General features: G+C 39.3%; 1 protein-coding gene across 1 annotated transcript in view; it reads left to right on the top strand.

Annotated features, from left to right (window-relative positions):
* The window catches only part of ZNF568 (zinc finger protein 568), an 84,711-nt gene extending 72,731 nt beyond the window's left edge, over window positions 1-11,980 (top strand). Inside the window, exon 8 of the mRNA XM_078063275.1 lies at window positions 9,006-11,980. Coding sequence (XP_077919401.1) covers window positions 9,006-9,862 — 857 coding nt within the window. The 3' untranslated portion in view covers window positions 9,863-11,980. The remainder of the gene's footprint in view (window positions 1-9,005) is intronic.
* Window positions 11,981-16,811: the final 4,831 nt, after the last annotated feature.

Raw genomic sequence — 16,811 nt, 5'->3', positions numbered from 1 at the left:
TTATAGATGGAAAGTTTTCTAGATTCACCTCAGTAATGTGCATGTGAGCCACAGACCTCTGGGAGGGCTGGCTTGTGGTTATAGTTCCTCAGGGGAAAATGTTTTTCTTCCACCAATTGCCAAGATTCAAGTCAGGCCATTTTCCTTGTAGCACCCAAGAATGGGAGTGTTGCTTCTACTTTTTCTTTCTTTTGTGGGCATGGTCTTAGATGTCCCAGGTCTTTGCAGTGCAGAACCACTTAGATTCCCATTTTGACCAGCTCTCAGCTTGGTCTCCTCTCCCCTCATTCTCTGAATGTCAAAGCTCATGGTCATCTTGGCTCAGCAGAGGTTCTCTGGTAAAATAAATGTCAGTGGCTCAGGACACTCCTATTTGTTCTCCAGCTTGACTCAGTTTTAGCTTCTGAAGATTACTTTCCTTTTTTTCCAGATCATCATTGCATCCCAAAATGTTTTTAATATTCAGAACATTATTTTTCAGCTGGTGATTTGGTCATGGTAACCAGTTCCCCGCAGAGTTTGATGTCCTGTGATTGTCTCTACTTTTCTGCTTTTCCTTCCTGATTCTGAGCTTTTTAAGGGCAGGTGCTGGATCTAAATCATCATGTCCCCAAGTGCCCACACAGAGCCAGAGTCATGGGGAATTTTGATATTTTCGGATAAAGGAATTTTGTTTGCACAACTGCTTCTTTCCTCCCTTTCCCTTCTACCTTTGATTTCCTCTCATAGAGTGCTGTGCTCTGTAGAGACACACTGAGCAGACCAAGCATTTTCTCCTCTAAATGGAGAGCCCAGTATAGGACTTTTTTAAAGGATCGTCAGAAATCCCTGGCTGCATCTCTGTTAAGAGCCAGAAATGGGGGGCACCTGGTGGCTCAGTCATTAAGCTTCTGCCTTCAGCTCAGGTCATGATCCCAGGGTCCTGGGATCGAGCCCTGCATCGGGCTTCCTGCTCCACGGGAAGCCTGCTTCTCACTCTCCCACTGCTTGTGTTCCCTCTCTTGCTGTGTCTTTCTCTTGTCAAATAAATAAAATCTTAAAAAAAAAAAAGCCAGAAGTGGAAGACTATCATCTACAGAGTTGGAGAAATCTAGATTCAAAACCCAAGGGGTGCCTGAGTGGCTCAGTCGGTTGAGCGTCTGCCTTCAGCTCAGGTCATGATCCCAGGGTCCTGGGATCGAGCCCCACATCGGGTGCCCTGCTCTGTGGGAAGCCTGCTTCTCCGTCTCCCACTCCCTTTGCTTGTGTTCCCTCTTTCGCTGTGTCTCTCTCTGTCAAATAAATAAATAAAATCTTAAAAAAAAAAACAAAAACCAACAATGCCACTGCTAACTGCAAATTTGAGTAAATGACTTTACTTATTTGAGCTAAAGTTTCCTTCGAATTAGGATTCATGGGCTTCTCCTGAGGATTCGTACATATAAGTCACCAGAAACTTAAAGTGCTTAATTTGCAATAATTGTACTTGAGATTCATGTACACTGGCTATCAGCAGTAAGGCTAGGGGTAACAGTAAGAGGGAATAATGTCAGGCAGGAAAGCCAAGTTTAGAGAACTTATGATCTAGATTGGGAACCAGAATGTGTTGGCCATGAAGATTCTGAGAATTGTGGTTTCTTGTAAAGCCATTGCAACCTGCATCCACATGGTTGAGCTTTGCCAAGGCTACACAGGACCTGCTGATTCTGGTGGGTTGTCTGGCTCAGTAGTGGTGATTCTGGACAGGGTCTTCGTGGAAAGAGGTTTCAGTTGGGGTTTTAAGGGCCCTGGTTCTGGGATATGGGAACAAAGCTAAGAAGGTACCTGATACACTGAATCTGTTAGGCCAGGGAGAGGCTGGAGACCTCTGTTGCAGAAACTGTTGTCCGGGGCTGGGCCTGCCCAAGTATTCTGTGCTCCTGGGCCTGGGGGCTTCACCATGTTTTTGGGATGACTCCATGACTGAGGAGCTCAGTGTGTTCCAGGTTGTAGAACAAGGATCTGCCCGGGCCAGGTCAGAACAGGTCCGTCTGGGCTCAGATCAGTTGGGAAAGTTGTTTCCTCTAAATCCATTATATACAGTTGGATTCTCTGGGGTTCAGAGCCGGCAAAGTTTTGTTACGCTCCCTCAAATCAAGAAAGACAGACCGTGTGTGTGTGTGAGAGAAAGGGAGAGAGACACACACTTTTGTTGTGTATGTTCATCTTGGGTCACATCAGTGTGAGTCTGGGTCTTCCTCCCATCAGTTCTGGCTGATCAGGAACAAGGAGAGTACAGTGAGGGACAATTTATAGGAACAGGAACATAATAGCCAGATGTATAAACTGTTGAGAAAAGACTCATACTGCAAAAGAACTTTAGAGAACTTGTGCAACCTAGTACCCCAAAATAAGAACATTGAATATAGAAGATGGGTTGTCATACAGCCAGTAAAAATGATGTCTATTTTAGAATTTTTGGTCACATGGAAAAGTGATTGGGCTTTAATATTCTGGCATATTTATGGGCATGCGCTTTTAAGAAATTATTAAATCATGTTATAAATCATCATAGAAATCAAGTTATATTCAAATCCTATTTTCAGAAATAGAAATTTTGTAAGATTCAAGAGTTTTAAGAAGTTTTTCTTTATTGGGAGAATGGGAAGGAGATAGTTACAGGTGTTGTATGGTGAACATAGAGTGTGCCATGTGCTTGCATGTGTAGTTTTATTTAATTGGGAAACACCAGTTGTCTGAACTTTGGGGATAATGGAAGAGCTTAGAGCCCGGAGGTTACTCCTGTAGTTGCAGGCATGCCTAAGCATGACGTGTGCATGATGTGTGCAACAAGAATGGTATATGCTCTGGTCACTTCTGTTTCCACACTGCACCATCCGTGTTAAAGGCCCAGCACAGCCTGTTTTCTCAACATTGTTACCTTACTAAATTGCTTTCTCCATTTTTTTTTTTATTCCATTGTAAAGATTTTGCCTATCAATTTCACAAATAGCATATTGATCTGTGGTTTCAGGGCTTCACGTTCAAAGATGTGGCCATTTACTTCTCTCAAAAGGAGTGGGAATGCTTGCACTCTGCTCAGAAGGATTTGTACCGAGATGTAATGTTGGAGAATTATAACAACCTTATCTCACTGGGTAAGTTATGTGCCCCCCAAAATTCAGAATTGGCCTTCTGGAATTTTATGTTCTTTGTTAGGAATTTCTCATGAGGGGCGCCTGGGTGGCTCAGTCATTAGGCGTCTGCCTTCGACTCAGGTCATGATCGCAGGGTCCTGGGATTGAGCCCCGCATCGGGCTCCCTGCTCTGTGGGAAGCCTGCTTCTCCCTCTCATACTCCCCCTGCTTGTGTTCCCTTTCTCGCTGTCTCTCTCTCTGTCAAATAAATACATAAAATCTTTAAAAAAAAAAAAAAGGAATTTCTCATGAGTGCTTCTCAAATGCCTGGCTGAATTAATGATTCTTGTTGCTTCCCAAAGAAGGGCCTATCCCTTACAAAGTTAGAATTGGCTGCTCCATTGGACAACTATTTTTTTTTTTTTTTTTTTTTGGTTCCTCTGACCTTCACTCCTTCCATTGACCCTTAACCTGCTTACTCTCTCTTGATAATCATGGGCTAATTTTAATTCTGATACACATACAACATAACTTTGTCCTTTTTGTTTTTTGAGCAGGACTTTCTGATTCTAAGCCAGATGTGATCTCCTTATTGGAGCAGGGGAAGGAGCCCTGGGTGGTTAAGAGTCAGGAAACAAAAGAATGGTGCCCAGGTAAGTGATGGTGACTCCTATGAGGAACACTATGGCAGGTGGTCACCCAGGGGGCCAGTGAGAAGGCAGCACATCTGAGCTATTGGTAGGAAAGCTTGCTGAAAAGGTCTGAGATCTGGAGAAAAAAGGAAGGATGTTTCAGCATGAGGCCTCAAATTTTCACTCTACTTATCACTCTTGCTACCTTTCCTCATATTTGCTTCTGATTTCAGGAAGGAAGTGCCTTCCTCCTTCCCATGAGACAATTTTCCCTGTACTTTGTGTCCAGTTTTGTCCTGACTTTTTAAAGCAGCTAGCTCTATTGAGATAGAAATCACATATTCTAAAATTCACTTAAAAAAAATAAAATTTACTTAAAGTATACTGTTCAGTGGTTTTTAATATAGTCACAGAGTTCTGCAACTGTGACAATGATCTAATTTTAGAACCTTTTCATCACCCCAAAATGAAACCCCATACCCATAAGCAGTCACTTCTACACCCAACCCTAGACTTTTATTTCTGTAAGGTAGGTAGTGATCTCCCTCTTTCATTCCTGATATCAGTATTTGTCTTCTTTCTTTTTTTTCTCTTGGTCAGTCTAGCTAAAGGTTTGACAGTTTTGTTGATCTTTTTCAAAGAACCAACTTAGAGTTACGTTGATTTCCCTGTTCTTTCTGTTTTGTTCATCTACCCTCTAATCTTTATTATTTTCTTCATTCTGGTATCTTTGGGTTTACTTTGTTCTTTATCTAGTTCCATAATCTGATTTGAGATCTTTCTTGGGTTTTGGGGTTTTGTTTTTGTTTTTGTTTTAATATAGGCATTTTAAGCTGTAAATTTCCCTTTAGGATCTATTTTAACTATAACCCATAAGTGTTGGTATATTAAGTTTTCCTTTTCTAAGCATTTTCTAATTTCTCTTGTGATTTCTTCCTTGACCCATCAGTTATTTAAGAGCATGTTTTCTGTTTCCTTGTTGATCTTCTCTATCCATTATTGAAAGTAGAGCATTAAAGTCTTCAATTTGTTGAATCGTCTGTTTTTTCTGCAATTCTGTTTTTGCTTCATGTACTTGGGGCTCTCTTTATTAGGTACATACATGCTTATAACTGTTACCATTTCTTTTTAGCTTTTTATTTTGAAATAATTTAAGATTCAGAGGAGTTACAAAAATAATAGAGTTCCCTTGTACCCTTTGCTCAGCTTTCCCTAATGATAACATCTTACCTAATGCTAGTACACTGTCAAAACCAGGAAATTGGCACAATAGTAGTAATGAAACTATAAGTAGACCTTATTCAGATTTCCCCGATTTTCATATACACTCATTTATTTTTATTTTTTTATTTTTTGGTGTATATTACTATGAAATTTTACAGCATTTGTAGATTTATATAACTCCTACAATTGGGATACAGAACCTTCAGCAATTTAGATATTTTTTATAAAATATTATTGAAACATGCTATAACGCTTAGTTGAATAAAGCCAGATACAGAACTTTTAGAGTCAGTGCTGTTTTGGTTGTATAAAAAGGATGCTACAAAACACTGGAAGGAAATAAAAGGTAACAGTGAATAACCTAGGTAGTAGGAAGTATGCTGATTTAAGGGCCGATTTAAATCCCTAATCACTGATAGAACCCTGCAAGTTTTCTTTTTTAGAAACCTGGCCTGTACTATGGCCAGAGAAATGAGGGTCTTTTTAGGGGAGATGGTTATAGGTAAGGGACTGCTGTGAGAGAATATTAGGGGCAATATTACCAGACTGGTAAGACTTTTCAGATCATGACAAATGATATGAAGCTGGAAGGAGACGTAGTAGGATCTAGGCAGTATGGTGGGAATGCTGTAGAAGGTGGAGGAACTTACTCATTTAAGGCCCCAAGGAGAGAAAGTCATGAATGGGTGTCCTAGAAGACCTGAATGGAGGTCCACGTCATGCAGGGCCTTCTCACCAAGTCTAGGAGTTTGGATTTTTTTTCTTAAGGACACTTGGCAGCCACTGAAGGTTTTAAACAAGATAGGAACATGAGTGGATTGGATTTCTAAGACCTCTCTCTGGCTTCCTGTAGAGATTAAATCAGATTCCTGAGTGAAAATGGTGAAACTTACTAGGAGCCTGTTTGGGAAGTCCAGGTGATTTGGCCTTGCGCTAGAATGAGACCACGGGATAGGGACATCAGAGAGACTGAAGATCAATTTAGGGGAATGATTCTGTAGCTCTGAGGAGTGATTATGCAGGAGAGGAGCAATGGGAGCATCCTTGATGGATGTTACTTTTTGATCCGAGCATTCCTTTAAGGCCCAAATTTATTATTCGAATCCATGCTTTTTACAGTTTTCCTTCTCTAACAGATAGTTTTTTCCAAAATATTTAAAATAACAGCATCTTCTGACATCTGACATCTGGAACTTCCCATACAGCATAAAATGCCAACATCACGTTACCAGTCATCATATAGACCTTGCTTTTAGTGCCCTTCTCTGAAGGACAACTGTGTAGTGTGGCATTTTCATTAGATTGCAGATATAGATCATACATTAATCACAGAAGAATCTTTTCTTCTTACCAGTTCTAGGTTTATTCATCTCTCTAGATTTCCCAACTGTTTGTCTTTTCTGCAACTTGCTTTTGGCTGGTCCAACCACCCTGGACCTTAGCAAGAACAAAGGGACTATCCTAAACAGCAGGGTGCCTGCACAAGCTCTAACAGCTTACATGGAGCATCTCCTTTTATCTCAGCCTTCTTGATTTCTGAGTAGTTAAGTAACTGTCCAGTGTCATACAACTAGCAAGTCATGGGACTAGGATTCACACCCAAGCAGTCTGGCTCTATGTTTTTTGTCACAACACCATACAACCTCTCATAAATGGTTGCCATAGTATTCTTAGTTTCCATTAGAATTTTTTCAGAATTACGTAGAAGATTCTCGTTGTGTAAAGCTATCAATCTTCCAGGGGACTGGTATAAGCACATGCACAGATACACCCTAATGGTGCTGGCTTGTTAACTGAACTATGTGCTGGGGATTGGTTATATCATGGTGAGTGAAATAAGTATTATACTAGTTCTAGGCCACTGTGGGAGAAATTATACCAGTAGATAAACTGATGAACAAATGCGTAATTCCAGAATTAGGAAAAAGATTATGAAGGCAAAAAACAGGGTACTTTACAGAAAATTAAGATATTTACAATGAAAGAAACTGGGCATGCAGGGATTCTGGAGCAGAGCATTCATGGCAAACAAAGCATTTCCTAAAAGAGTCTAAGATGAGATCGTAATTGGCATGATCTAGGAGTCCAGTAGAGGCCAGTAGAGAGGTACATAGTGAGTGAAGGTGAGAGCATCTTAAAATGAAGGTGAATAGGGAAGCAGGGTCCAAACAGTGCAGAGTTTTGCAGGTCTAGTAAAGAATGTTGTATTTTATTATAAGCACAGATGTGACGTACTGTATTTAAACAGTGACTCCCACACCTTGAGTTGCCTCTGCATCACTGAGACAGATGAATAAAAATGCCAATAGCCATTCGTTCATCAAATAGTATTTACTCTGTACAGATACACTGAAGGGCAGACAGACAATACAGAAATAAACAAGTTAAAGTATAATATCTGTGGAGTTTAGAGGTGAAGTATACTGATGTCTGCAAGATGGATGAAGGAGAGCCAAATGTTTATTATAGAATCTAGGTAGTGGGAATATGGGAGTTCACTGTCTCAATTCTTTTAATTTTTCTGTGTGTTGAAAGTTCTCATAATAATGTTGGGGATATAGATAAAATGATATGTGATGATAAGTGCACTGCAAAAAAAATAAAAGTAGAGTAAGAGGGGCCTGTTTGGTAAAGAGTGGTCTCATGTTTGAGTAGCGGTCAGAATGAAGTACTCGAACAAGCCATATTAATATCTTAGGGAAGATACTTGCAGGCAGAGATTCTGAAGGAGGAATGTGCTCCACAAGTTTGAAGAACATCCAGTTGGTCAGGGAGCTGGAGCAGAGTCAGCTGAAGAGAGGAGATCGGCAATGAGGTCAGAAAGAGGGTAGTGTGAGACAGGTTCAGGGAGGGTTTTGCAGACCGCATAAGGACTTGGACTTTTACTCTGCACGAGAGGTAAATCCAGTGGAGACTTTGAGACAGAAGAAAGGCCTAATCTCACTTACTTAACAAGAACACTCTGGCTACTGTGTTAGGTATGGGATATTAAGAGGGCAACAGGGAAAGCAGGGAGACCTGTTAAGAAAGTGTGTTAACCTTGGTGAGAGATGGCTTTGGGCAAAGTGGTAGAGATACTGGTAGAGAGAAGTAGTCAAGATCTGGATATATTTTGAAGCTAGAGATGAGAGGACTTGCTATTAGATGTAATGTCCTACTCTTTTAGATTCTCATTTAGTTGGTCTTAGGTGGTTCCTGGACATTGTGTTTGTACTGTTCCTCAGCTGATTCTGATTTTCACCAGAAGTGAAGAACTACTTCCTTCACAAGCTCCCCTCATTTTCTCTATTCTCATCTCCTCCCCCCACCCCCGACCCTGGGCTTTTTTTTTTTTTTTTTTCCAAATTTCAATGCTGTGTTAAGAGCTATTAAATTATTCACTATTTTTAGTTTGTCGTTTCTACCTTGGAACTTTCCTTTCTCCTGCCACATGAAAATACCTTCTATTTTCTTTCTTGTTATCTTACAGATTGGGAGTCCAGAAGAGTAACCAAGAATTTATTTCCAAAGGAGCACAGTTATGAAATTAAATCATTGCACCTGGAGATAAAAAGACTTACAAGCTCTGACCTTGAGTGCACTAGGGTCAGAAATAACAGAGAAATCAAATGCCAGTTGGAGAGACAACAGGAGGGACATTTCAGACAAGCCGTAATAACCTCTGAAGAAAGGTCCGCTTCCATTCAGTGCATAGTTCATGGAATGCCTCAGACAGTTCATACCAGAGCAAAAACCTACGAATGCAAGGGATGTAAGGAAGCTTTCAGGTGCCAATTACACCATATTCAACACGAAAGAAGTCATAATAAGGAAAAAGACTCTAAATGTGGAGAATGTGGGAAAGCCTTTAATAGTAGGTCAGACTTGATTAAGCATCAGAGAATTCATGAAAGCAAAAAAAGTAAAGAAAATAAGAAATGTGCCTCTATCCATGGCTCTGAAACTACTAAACCTCAGAGCAGTAACACTAGTGAGAAACCTCATAAATGTAAGGAATGTGGGAAAGCCTTTCATTCTAACTTACAACTCCGTAAACATCAAAAGATCCATATAGGTGAGAAACCCTATAAATGTAAGGAGTGTGGGAAGGCCTTTCCATCTACCTCACAACTTAATTTACATCAGAGAATTCATACTGATGAGAAATACTATGAATGTAAGGAATGTGGGAAAGCCTTTACCCGTCCCTCACATCTTCTTCGACATCAGAGAATCCATACTGGTGAGAAACCCCATAAATGTAAGGAATGTGGGAAAGCTTTCCGTTACGACACGCAACTTAGTCTTCATCAGATAATTCATACTGGTGAAAGACGCTATGAGTGTAAGGAGTGTGGGAAGGTATATAGTTGTGCCTCTCAACTGAGTCTACATCAGAGAATCCATACTGGTGAGAAACCTCATAAATGTAAGGAATGTGGGAAAGCTTTTATCTCTGATTCACATCTTATTCGACATCAGAGTGTTCATACTGGTGAGAAACCATATAAATGTAAGGAATGTGGAAAGGCCTTTCGTCGTGGCTCAGAACTTACTCGACATCAGAGAGCTCACACTGGTGAGAAACCCTATAAATGTAAGGAATGTAAAATGGCCTTTACTTGTAGCACAGAACTTATTCGACATCAAAAAGTTCACACTGGTGAGAGACCCCATAAATGTAAGGAATGTGGGAAGGCTTTTATTCGGAAGTCAGAACTTACTCATCACGAGAGAAGTCATAGTGGTGAAAAGCCCTACAAGTGTAAGGAGTGCAAGAAGGCCTTTGGTCGTGGCTCAGAACTTAATCGACATCTGAAAATTCATACTGGTGAGAAACCTTACAAATGTAGGCAATGTGGGAAGGCCTTTATTCGTGGCTCACACCTTAGTAAACATCAAAGAATTCATACAGGAAAGAGGAGTGAATGAAGTCATGGGAAGGCTCAAAATTTTACTGACCTCTGCAAAGTCATACTAGTAAAACACAAAACCCTCTGATTTTAAGGAATGTGGGAAAGCCTTTGAAGATAACAACTTAATATCAGAGCTCACAGTATGGATACAGGGACTTTATTTGAGGGCCAGAATTTATTTGACATGTGTTAATGCTGAGATACTTTATAAATGTTAGAGATTGAGAGGGTTCTATTTATGCTTCAAAATTTATTAGACATCAGGGTTCAATTGATAAAAGTGAAAAAATTCCATGAATGTGAGGAAAGTAGGAAGGCTTTGGATGGCAGTTAATGTGTCAGAGACAGTCATACAAACGGTTCTCAACATCAGGGTCATTTGCCCTGTGGGAAATCAGAGGATTCATAATATAAATGTCATAAATATAGGAGACTAATTTGCGTTAGCTAACAAATTACTCGTCTCATAATTCATACTTGAGGAAGGCTACACACAGTAATGTTAAAAATGCAGCAAATTCTTCCCGCTCAAATCTTAATTAAATATTTGCAAGCTCATCTTCTAAAATTAACCTGAACTGAGGCAGAGTGGGAAAGGATTTAACCAATGCTCAGTCTTTACTTGCCTTATAGGGCAAACTACTTAACTAGGTCTAACTTTCTCACTTATAAATTAGTAATATTAATTAGCACCATCTTGTTAGCATTATGAACATTAAATAATTACATTATATCCCATAGAATACTGTATGGCTCATATTGAAAGTGAGTTAAATAAGAGCTGATTTTATTTATTTTCATATTTGTGGGTAGAGATCATATGAGAGGAAGGCCTTATGTGTACCGTGACTATAGGAACATCTTAAATCATCTCTTTATTGAATGTCAGGTAATTCCTTCTGGAGAAGAATTGAAAACTGAAGTTTTCATTCACCTTGCCCTCTTGCCTCACTAGGGGAAAGGAAATCAAGGCAAGTTACAATTCGGAGTGAATGACAAAAAAAACTCCATGTTGAAAGTTGTAGGATGCAACAGAGCTATACTTAGGAAAATTAACTTCTTAAGATAGGTGTAGAAAACATGGACAGTTAATGGCCATGATTCATTGCCAGTTCAATGTACTTGGTGCACTGCCTGTTCTAATAGGTTCCCTGTAAACACTTGTTGAAATCTGAGGAATGAGAGAGTGAATGAATAAGCATTTGACTCTAGTGTGTAGAAAAGCTCTAATAAGAGCAAAGCCAAAACAAAACAACAAAAAACCTTGAAAACTTGAGATGGGGGAAAAAAAACCCTCAGACATCATGAATGAGAGGAAATGTAACTACAAAAAAGGAATTTTAAGGAAAGAAGGCAATATTGTTGCCCCAGACACTGTTGGTTGCCTATCCGTTGGTGTTAGCCATTCTCCCTTTGCCAGGACTGCTTGCTGCCCATCTAAAGTCTAGGTCTTGCACCTAGTTTGCTTTGCATCTGGGCATATATATGACAGTCCTGCCCATACAAGATCTGAGCAAAAGTCTGCAAGTAGGCTTTAGGTTAAATTTTCTTTCCTAACAATAGGAGGAAATAGTCTTATGTTACAGGATGCATGTCTATATGTCTGTGTGATACCTGGAATTGTGGCTGTTTGCTACCAGAGGGGTGAGAGGCTGAGATTGGCAGAGGGGATAGATTGGAATTACCTGCATCCTTGACACTGTTGAGCTGATGAAATGATGCAGAGCTGCCCTGTCCCTGGATTTTGAGTAAAATAAGAAACTTCATGCATATCTGTTTTAAGTTTATACTCAATTTTATATGATAGACCTGAGTCCTGGGAAAAAACATTTTTGTATGTATATATACATATTTATTCACCTTTAATTTAGTAAGATGAAATGTTTATATTCAGCTTTATATACTATATCTGAAATTGTGGAAAAGCATTATTTTCTTAAATACTTTTTAGACGTGTATACATGTATTCTACTTTGATTAGTAAGACATGGGAAATGTTTTTTTGTTTTGTTTTGTTTTTACATTCAGCATTGTATTGTGTGTGTTTATATTCAGCTCTTTAAAGCATGGCTGAAATCCTCAGTATTTTCCTGAATAAAGTAAGAACCAATAAAAAAAAAACTGATTAAAGAGGTATACATGATTCCTCTAGTATCAGAATATCTAACATAAAATCTCCTAAGTCTCCAAGATACAGAGTCACAGCTATGAAGCTAGCATAATCCTTTAAAGAAATTTGGTAAAGGACAACATCCAAATCAAATCAGCTATAAAAATAATCCACTGTATTTATGGTATATGAATATTCCAATTAAAATAGCAAGTAAAATCTAGCAGCCTGTTGAAGAAAATAGGGTGGTTGGTTTTTTGGGGTCTTTTTGTCCAGAATAAAATGGTTCATGACCTGTCCAATTTTTTTTTTAATGTAATGTATAAAGGTAGTGTTTTCACATTGAAAACTAGACCCTAAAATAACAATTTCCCACGGAAAGTAGTAAATGAGAAACTATTACAATATATACATATTCAACTGCTGTGAAGTCACTGCAGTTATCCACTTAATCCTACCTCATGGGCTGCAGATACATTTGGAATAATCACCATCCAGTGGATTCCACTTTAGCCTCACACTTTAGAAAATGATACATACTTCAAATAAGTTTTTGGGTTTTTTTTTAAGATTTTATTTATTTATTTGACAGAGATTGTGAGAGAGGGAGCACAAGCAGGGGGAGTGGGAGAGGGAGAAGCAGGCTCTCCGCTGAGCCCAGAGCCCAATGCAGGGCTCTATCCCAGGATCCTGGGATCATGACCTGAGCCACCCAGAAGCCCCAGTTTTATACTCTTAAAGGACATACTATTCTGTGGTTGGGAATGAAGGAATGAAAAACTGTTAGGTAAGAGTAAAAAATGTAATTTTTTTTTAGTATAAAGGTAAGTTGGGTCATTTTATATTGGTTCTTATTTAACATATTAAATACACATGTACTAAGGCAAAAGGGCTTTCTCTCCCCATCTACCACTTACACAAACGCAATGACCCAGGACTTTACTATTTTATTTTTTTGAAAGATTTTATTTATTTATTTGAGAGAGAGCGAGCATGGGGGGGGTGGTCAGAGGGAGAAGCAGACTCCTCGCTGAGCAGGGAGCCCGATGCGGGACTCGATCCCGGGACTCCAGGATCACGACTTGAGCCGAAGGCAGTCGCTTAACCAACTGAGCCACCCACGCGCCCAGGATATTACTATTTTAATCACAGGGCAGTTCAGCCCTTTCCAAAGAGATGTATTAATCTGATTACATTGCAGTTTATTCCCTAGTCCCACCCCCAACTCCCACTCCTTGTCTTTCATTCAGTTATATGAAAAGGATCCAGGAAAAATTCAAGAAAATGCCCTACTCCAAATGGAAGAGGTCAGCTAATAGATGAAATGGGACCAAAGTGAAACTGTAAAAGGGGCAGTCGGTAGAGCATGCAACTCTTGACCTTGGGGTTGTAAATTCGTGCCCCACATTGGGTGTAGAGGTTACTTAAAAATAAAATCTTTAAAAAAAGTGAAACTATAAGAAAAATAAGTGACATGACAGGCCATATTAAAATTTTAAGTGACAACATAGAAAATTGGGTGGATATTATAATTACATTGATTTTCACCTCCCAGTTATTTACCCATTTACCTCTTTTGTTTCCAGTTTGTGGCTATTATAAATGTGTAATATATTCTTTTAAAATTGAAGTACAGTTGACATTTGTGTAATACATTGTTTATTGAACTAGGGAGATTCCTGAGATGACTCATTGATCCCTTCTATGAATGCAAAAAAAAAAAAAAAAAAAAAATCACCTGTGCTAATTTACCTATTTAGTGCAACTGGTTTTGCTTTCATTTGTAAGCCACAACTGCACTATGACAGAGTCTGTGGCTTTTGGGGGGGTGGGGGGAATCTTTAGAGTTCTTTTAGAACTCAGGAATGAAGAAATGTTATATTAAGGGAATTGGTGAATTTTTATTTTTATTTTTTAAAGATTTTATTTATTTATTTGACACAGAGAGAGACAGCTAGAGAGGGAACACAAGCAGGGGGAGTGGGAGAGGGAGAAGCAGGCTTCCCGCTGAGCAGGGAGCCCGATATGGGGCTCGATCCCAGGACCTTGGGATCATGACCTGAGCTGAAGGCAGATGCTTAACGACTCAGCCACCCAGGCGCCCCAATTGGTGAATTTTTAAAGAGAATAAAGGACTGACTGTTCAGCCTGAAACAATCTGTTAATGACTTATAGCAAAAATGGAAAGTAGTTCCCTGTTTTCACTGATTGAACTAAAGGACATTATCACAGGTGATCTTAAGGCTTTAAGTTAATGAACAAATTCCTTAGTGTTAAATCCAAATTAGCTTGTGGTCAGTCAGTTCAAAACTTTTTTTTTTTTTTTTTTTAAGATTTTATTTATTTATTTGAGAGAGAGAGAGCACAAGAGAGGGAGGAGCAGACTCCCTGCTGAGCAGGGAGCCCGATGCGGGACTCGATCCCGGGACTCCAGGATCATGACCTGAGCCGAAGGCAGTCGCTTAACCAACTGAGCCACCCAGGCGCCCCAGTTCAAAACTTTTTTTTCCCCAAGATATGAACCCTAAAAAAATACCCTGCTTATTTTCATGCTAACATTTTTATTGAGGTTTTATATAGTAAAACGTGTCAGTGTGTTCCAACCAAATACCACCAGGAACATTCCTTGTGGTCAAACAAGTTGGGTTTACTGCTCATTGTAGCAAAGGGGAACACACAACATTGGATTTGTGTTTATTGATTTAGAGAAGGTTTAAGGAAGTGAGGTTTTGTTCTGGATTGGATGTTGTCAGGAATCAGGGCAATTTTATAACTGCATATCTTAATTAATCTTATCCATAAGGAAGGAAGACTAAAGGAAGGCTAAAATTGTAATTGGTAAAGAAGTAGCGTTCAAATTATCCAGGAGTGTTTAGCATTTTGTGGCTTGAATAATATTCATGTGTTATCTGTTTAGATATGTTTAGATATGATTACAGGGTGATCTTGTTTTTGTCTTGATCCACTAGGATCCCAAAGTTGCCTATCTGTTGTTGATGTTATGTGAATTCATAACAAGATCTCGTTCACAGTACTAAGCTAGCTCTTACATGTCAGCGGCAGCTTCTCTCTTTCTCAACCGTATAAAGAGCATAAATCTTTTTTAGAAGAGATTTTATTTGAGCGAAAGAGAAAGAGAGCGTGTGCATGAGCAGGGGGAGAGAAGCCATGAGATCGTGACCTGAGCTGAAACCAAGAGTTGGATGCTTAACCGACTAAGCCACCCAGGCAACCCCCTCGTTGTGGTTTTAACTGGCATTTCCATGATAACTTTAATGATGTTGAGCATCCTTTTGTGTGCATATTGGCCACTCTTTTATATTCTTTTTGAAGTATTTAATAAGTAAGACTGAAGGTTTTTGTTGCATGTCAGTACTTACCACAAAACAAATAGGGCCCCGAGGCTGAGGTTCTGAATGTACTGGTTACAGCAGAGAAATCATGAGCAATATTGGGATACTGAAGAGATAGAAGTCTGAAGGATGATATACCTGAATAATGGAAAGGTAGAAGAACCTATTGTTTTTTAAAAAATATGACCTATAAGACAAGATATTTAGAGAGGAGGGACATCTTTCCCATAGTTGAGATTGACCTTAAGACTTGCTTCAATAGAGAGCTACACAAAAACTTAGGGAATTGATGGAAATCAATTAAAATGAAACCTGAGGGGTGCCTGGGTGGCTCAGATGGTTAAGTGTCTGCCTTCGGGTCAGGTCATGATCCCAGCGTCCTGGGATCGAGCCCCACATTGGGCTCCCTGCTCCGCGGGAAGCCTGCCTCTCCCTCTCCCACTCCTTGCGCTTGTGTTCCCTCTTTCGCCGTGTCTCTCTCTGTCAAATAAAATATTTTTTAAAAAAAATGAACCTGAATATAGAATTTAATGAATAGACACTTCCAGATTATTGGTTTTCCTTTCCTTTCAAATATGTCTTTATCAAAATCTCTTGCTCCTCCACTTGAGATGAAATATAGGGTAAGAAGATAACCACCAAAATACCCTGGGATATGTAGTTTGTAGCATAGCAAATAGGAAGTCTAGCTTAAATTGTGTGTGTGTGCATGTGCTCATGTGTGAGCCAAAATCTGGGACCATGGCTTAAATGTGAACTGGGCACTGAATAATAGAATGATCAACTTTTTATTTTTTTATTTATTTTTTCTTTTTTTAAGATTTTATTTATTTATTTGACAGAGAGAGACACAGTGAAAGCAGGAACACAAGCAGGGGGAGTGGGAGAGGGAGAAGCAGGCTTCCCGGTTGAGCAGGGAGCCCGATGTGGGGCTCGATCCCAGGACGCTGGGATCATGACCTGAGCCGAAGGCAGACGCTTAACGACTGAGCCACCCAGGTGCCCCTAGAATGATCAACTTTTTAGAGAGGCAAGCTGGGGCTCAGCCATATGAAACAAACAAAAAGCTTCCCATAACAATATGATATATAATAATAATAATACACGTATGTATTAATATGAAAAGGATTTATTTGAAATTAAATATTACTGTCTTATTTACTTTTGTCACATCCACACTATCATTTAAACAAAACTATAGGACTAGTTAACAGTAGCAATTAGTAGTAATTATTAGGATTAAATAAAAATAAGAAAATATAAGTTTTTATACAGTTTGTTCTCTGATTCAACAATTTAACTCTATTTTGAAACTTAAATTTTGTAGTCCATATTACTGTATATATATTTTTAAGTAATTGCTATCCCCAGTGTGGGGCTGGAACTCACAACCCAGAGATCAAGAGTTGCATGCTCCACTGACTGAGCTCGCCACGTGCCCCATTTTTTTTTAAAGATTTTATTTATTTGACAGAGAACAAGCAGGGGGAGCAGCAGACAGA

Source organism: Halichoerus grypus, chromosome 15, assembly GCF_964656455.1.
Source record: "Halichoerus grypus chromosome 15, mHalGry1.hap1.1, whole genome shotgun sequence".
In the NCBI taxonomy this organism is placed as follows: Eukaryota; Metazoa; Chordata; class Mammalia; order Carnivora; family Phocidae; genus Halichoerus; species Halichoerus grypus.
The sequence above is the reverse complement of the archived record's forward strand: the minus strand, read 5'-3'. Positions and strand labels throughout refer to the sequence as shown.